The 5000-nt window shown below is 41.1% G+C and overlaps 2 protein-coding genes across 2 annotated transcripts in view; one reads left to right on the top strand and one right to left on the bottom strand.

Moving 5' to 3' along the window:
* mbf1 (multiprotein bridging factor 1) overlaps nt 1-5000 on the top strand; it is a 1089494-nt gene that overhangs the window by 686797 nt on the left and 397697 nt on the right. The window lies entirely within an intron of this gene.
* On the bottom strand, nt 1724-3438 carry LOC137653136 (forkhead box protein B1-like). The gene has a single exon (XM_068386525.1). The coding sequence runs from the start codon at nt 3128-3130 to the stop codon at nt 1724-1726; it is 1407 nt and encodes a 468-aa protein (XP_068242626.1). The 5' UTR covers nt 3131-3438.

Below are 5000 nucleotides of genomic sequence, written 5' to 3'. Positions count from 1 at the left end.
AAGATGGCATTCATATGATATGATATGAAAATGGTATCCAAGCTACTTATAATTCCATGGATTATTTGTATTTTGTTTTTGATAAAAATGTTTTAAGTCGGGTACCTTGGTATATGTTGGAAAATGTTCAAAGGCCCCAATTATATATATATATATATATATATATATATATATATATATATATATATATATATATATATAAAATGTATATATATTTTCAATTAGAACTCCAGATTTTTTAGATACACTCCCAAAATTGTATTCTGGTTTTGTAGTATTTTACTTTTCATGCATTGTAATTTAATCCCATCTGTTTTATCTATATGCAAATATTGACATGATATTTTTTTTTTATTATGCGAATCTGTTCATTCTTTAACAAAATATATGAGGCTACCCAATATATATATATATATATATATATATATATATATATATATATATATTGTATAATTTTTTTCTACTTTAAAGTGTGCAAAGTGAATGTGTTCCTGCCTCGTTCAACTTTCCATCACTAAATGAATCTTTATCAAATATCTTGAATTGGATTGTTTTATATTGGAATGAAGTACTTTTAAAAGATATCAAAACTTATTACCATAACAAACTTAATTCTAAGTAATATAAGGTATATAATGATAGATTATCTTCACTATACTATTTTTATTAGTACGTAATATTGTGAATGCAGACGATTTACACGTGCTGATAGCGGCGTACGATCAAAGGCACGTGGCTTCAACTCGTGCTTGTCAGTTATGGAGGGAGTGAGAGGTGGATGAAAAAAAACTATATATTAATATATACAAGGAGGGTGAAGGGTTGTCTGAGATGGATAAAGGGATTGGGATGCTTGAGGGTGGATAGCGGGATAAAGGCGTCGTCGTCCTGAGAAGGGTTAAACGATGACTTGGATTACAAGGGAGATATTGATGGACGAACGCGGGGGAAGTTGTTTATCAGTTGAATGGGTGGTGAAGGGCGTGGAAAATTAGGAATCTTGGAATCTTGACAGTGAGGATAAAAGGGTGAATGTAGGGACAGTGATAAATACAGGGTATATTGTTGCTTCAGTGTAATTATTTTCTTCTCATTTTACATCACAGGTCAGTTTAAATGACTACCAAATGTCTGTTACTGTTTAACAAGCTACTTATATGGATTTTTCCTCTTGTTCTTCGAAATGAAGGCGGAAGAGGTGGTCCTATTCTTCTTTCCGGCTCTCTGGCGATGAGGAGTCAAGATGAACTTATCGTTGATGCTGGTGATGATGATGATAACGAGTATGGTGATGATAATCTTGCGTCTTGAAGACACTTCAGGGGCTGATTTCATTATAACTTCATCTATTTTTTAATGAACCTCGTTAAGAAATTTAGTAACACTGAGACATTTTGAAGTTCAGCGTAATTTATCTCTGTTCTTATACGTTAATTGTTAAAATCAAGATGAGAAATGAAAATTTAATTATTTTGCTTACTTATAAATTTGTGTCTGCCATCTGTCATTTTGCGTTCGAGCGTCTTTCACACCATCTGAGTGTTGCACTGATGTGTCCATGCGTAAAAGTGTCATGTAAGTACTTGCGTAATCACTTGTTAGCTAACAAACATCAAGTTTGTTAATATAATTTTACATATTTATACATTAAATATATACAATTATTTTGGCAGCCGATAAGACAGGACAGGGATGTTTGTTCACCTTCCCGGCGACACTACTGTCATATGACTCTGCCCTGGGGTGAAGCCGTTGTTCCACCTGAGGACGGCGGTGTCGGGGCCTTGGACGGACGATGATTGAGGGTGTTGCTGCCGTTTTTCTGACGACCAATGGACAGTTTTTCGTCATTCGTGGAGTCTAGATTATCCTCTGGAAGGGGTTCCTCCGGGAAGAATGGGGCCATGCATCGCAATTTGGAATTGAACAGCGACAAGGGCGGGAGAGAAGACAGGTGAGGCGGTGGGGGCTGTGGGTGATTGGGTGGGAGGCCATGAAGAAGGCCCGGTGGCAGGGGCGTGGGACGCACAGGTACCGGTAATGGCAGCGTGGGTGGTGGGAGGCGAGCAAGAGGTGACGGGAGACCACCCTGTGGGTTCTGGAGATCGGGCATTTGAGATAGAGCAGCACTGTATAATTGTTGCAAAGACGTTGCAAGACTAGGCGGAACTGTTGCCCCTAAAGGAGGTACGCCAGTGCCCAAGCCGCCAAGGCTTCCAAGGCCCCCGAAGGACCCACCCAAGGTGCTCCCCAGTGTTCCCCCGAGGCAACTACTCAAGGAGCTTTCCAGGGAATTGCTGAGGGATGCTGCGAGATGCCCGCTGAGAGAATTGTTGAGAGAGGCGCTGAAGGAGTTGGTGAGACTGCTGTTTAAAGATGAAGTGAAGGCCGTCCCCAGAGAGGTCGCCAATGACGTTGGGGTGAAAGCTGCGTGGGCAGCAGCGGCAGCGGCTGCTGCATGGGCTGCCTCCAGGTTAGGTACCAGAGTGTTATGACTAAGAGCAGCACCCAGTCCAATATTTCTGTTGGTGTATGCCCCTACGCTTCTCAGGTTGGCGAGGTGGGCGTTCAGATGTGACAGGTGGGTACCTGGTGGATACATGGGCGTGGGCGCTGTCAGTGTTGGCGGTTTCGCGTCTGAGGCGGCCAGATTTTCTATGGTGAACGGTTGTCTGTTGTGTGGTTGCACGCCAGGGCAGCTGGTACCCTCGGTCAGTCTCGGGGCTTCCAGAGGGTCGATGGGTCTTCCATGCAGATGGGCCAGTCCAGCCTCGAGGGCGTCCTTCTCCGGTTTGGGAATCTTGAACCTCTTCCTCCTCCTGAGGAAACTTCCGTTCTCGAACATGTTCATGGCGGAGGGATGGAGGGTCCAGTAGGCGCCTTTGCCCGGTCTGTCGGGTCTCCTGGGGATCTTGATGAAGCAGTCGTTGAAGGAGAGGTTGTGGCGGAGGGAGTTCTGCCACCGCTGGGTGTTCTTGCGGTAGTAAGGGAAGTTGTCCATGATGAACTTGTAGATCTCCGACAACGTGCACATCTTCTCCGGGCTGTTCCAGATGGCCATCGCCGTCAGCGAGATGTAGGAATAAGGCGGTTTCTGGTCACCGTAACTATCCCGGCACGGACGCGGCATTTTGCCGATATTTACGTTTACGGTGTTTCAATATCACATATCAAGCAAATATCATTTAGCTAAAGATTGTTCTTTTGATTAGGATAATGAGCACATTAAATCCACATAAGAAGTTTAGAGCCTCAATAATGTTTTAATGTTATTTTAGTTTCAGAATTTGGAGTTATTATTGTGAGCCGTTTAACGTAACGGTGCGTATTAGCGCGGCAATACAGCAGGTGTGTTACTTAAGTTCAGCGAGCGACACCCATGTTACCACCGGTAACGCTGAAAACACCATGACGATCAGCCGCCGCTCGGATATCGAGTTTCACTGACACCCCTCATCCAACTAGGATATCGTCGGTGCACTATGATAATCTCTGCCGTGGCCCCGCCCTACGCGCACATCAAGAGGCACCGACGTCTTGCCATTGGTTAGCGCTGATCAATTCATGACCATTCACCTACCCGTGTGTAGATGGGCGGGGCACCAGGGATAAACTTGCATGTGATTGGCTGCTCGAACGGTTTTCATGTGATTTTCCCGCCGCTGAAGAAGCTAAGGGACCCGGGTCAAAGTAAATGTTACCACAGCTTCTCCCAATGTTATCATTAGACCCAGGGAGTAATAAAATCATTACTGGGTGGAGTGGGTAGTACTAGTACGGCTCTGTGGGTGGTCGGGGAGCCCTCGGGCCCAGCAATTATGGGCGGGCTGCCTCACGCTTGTCCAACACCCATCTACCCGCCCTTATTCATTGAAGGGCAGAGCTATGTTTGACCAGGGAATTCCTAACCCCGTGTTCCTATAATTTGAAATTTATTCCATTACACATTCACATTCATCAAGAATACAATTTTTCCGTCACATTTCATAATTATTAATTACGAAGAATGGAAAATAAATGAACGACAGGGGAAAGGGGCCGTGGCCCTTTTTGGGGGCTAAGAAAAAATGTAAGAATGAAAATGTTATAATCACCATCTTGGATGCAATTTTCGTCGTAATTATCACGTCTGGACGTAAAATATTTGCTTTCTTCCTTGCCAATTATTTATATTTTTTTTTCCTGTGGGAGAAAATTAACATTTAAATTTTCTTCAAGTTGCTTTTGATTTTTGTGTGTGGGGTGACTATGGATGCAGAAAAATCTGCATAAAATGAATTACTAAATATAGATTTAGAAGATTGTATAATTGTTCTTTAATACTGTTTTGCATGAGTGTGCTATAATATAAAAATTTTAATATTTTGCTCTAAACTTTTCGAATAACGAATATTTGTTACTAATAACTAGTGTTAGTACCTGCTGTTACTAATCATGGATAACAGTACTATTAATACTTTTCATGAGTAGTGTTGATAATGGTCTGGTGAAGTACTAAATAGATAGTTTGTAATTAGTTTGAGAAAGAAACTAGGCTTAAAGTAATTTTCCAAAAAATGCAAATGCCGTGAAAGATCTTTTTGACATACATTCTCATGAGCGATATATATATATATATATATATATATATATATATATATATATATATATATATACATACATACATACATACATACATACACAGAGAGAGAGAGAGAGAGAGAGAGAGAGAGAGAGAGAGAGAGAGAGAGAGAGAGAGAGAGATTTTATGAAATTTATCATTTTTTTTTTTTCATTTTTAGAATTGGTTGCTTTTATGATGATAAGATCGCATATTAGCTTGTAGTATGTACGATGAAAAATATCATATTGTCGTGTCACATACATTGCATTGCAAAAAATTTCCCTCAAATTTGTTTGTGTTTGTTACATTGTTTTGAAATTCAAAATTCTGGATTCTGCCATCCCCTTGTGTATGAGTAAATTAATATTTGTATATGACGCGTTTGTGTTATTACTTT

This window comes from Palaemon carinicauda, chromosome 14 (genome assembly GCF_036898095.1).
Source record: "Palaemon carinicauda isolate YSFRI2023 chromosome 14, ASM3689809v2, whole genome shotgun sequence".
Classification (NCBI taxonomy): domain Eukaryota; kingdom Metazoa; phylum Arthropoda; class Malacostraca; order Decapoda; family Palaemonidae; genus Palaemon; species Palaemon carinicauda.
Note: the sequence above shows the minus strand (reverse complement) of the source record. Positions and strands in the feature narration are given on the sequence as shown.

Bases quoted from the DNA above. Each gene is read 5' to 3' on its own strand.
- LOC137653136 (XM_068386525.1), bottom strand. From the start codon at position 3,130: ATGCCGCGTCCGTGCCGGGATAGTTACGGTGACCAGAAACCGCCTTAT.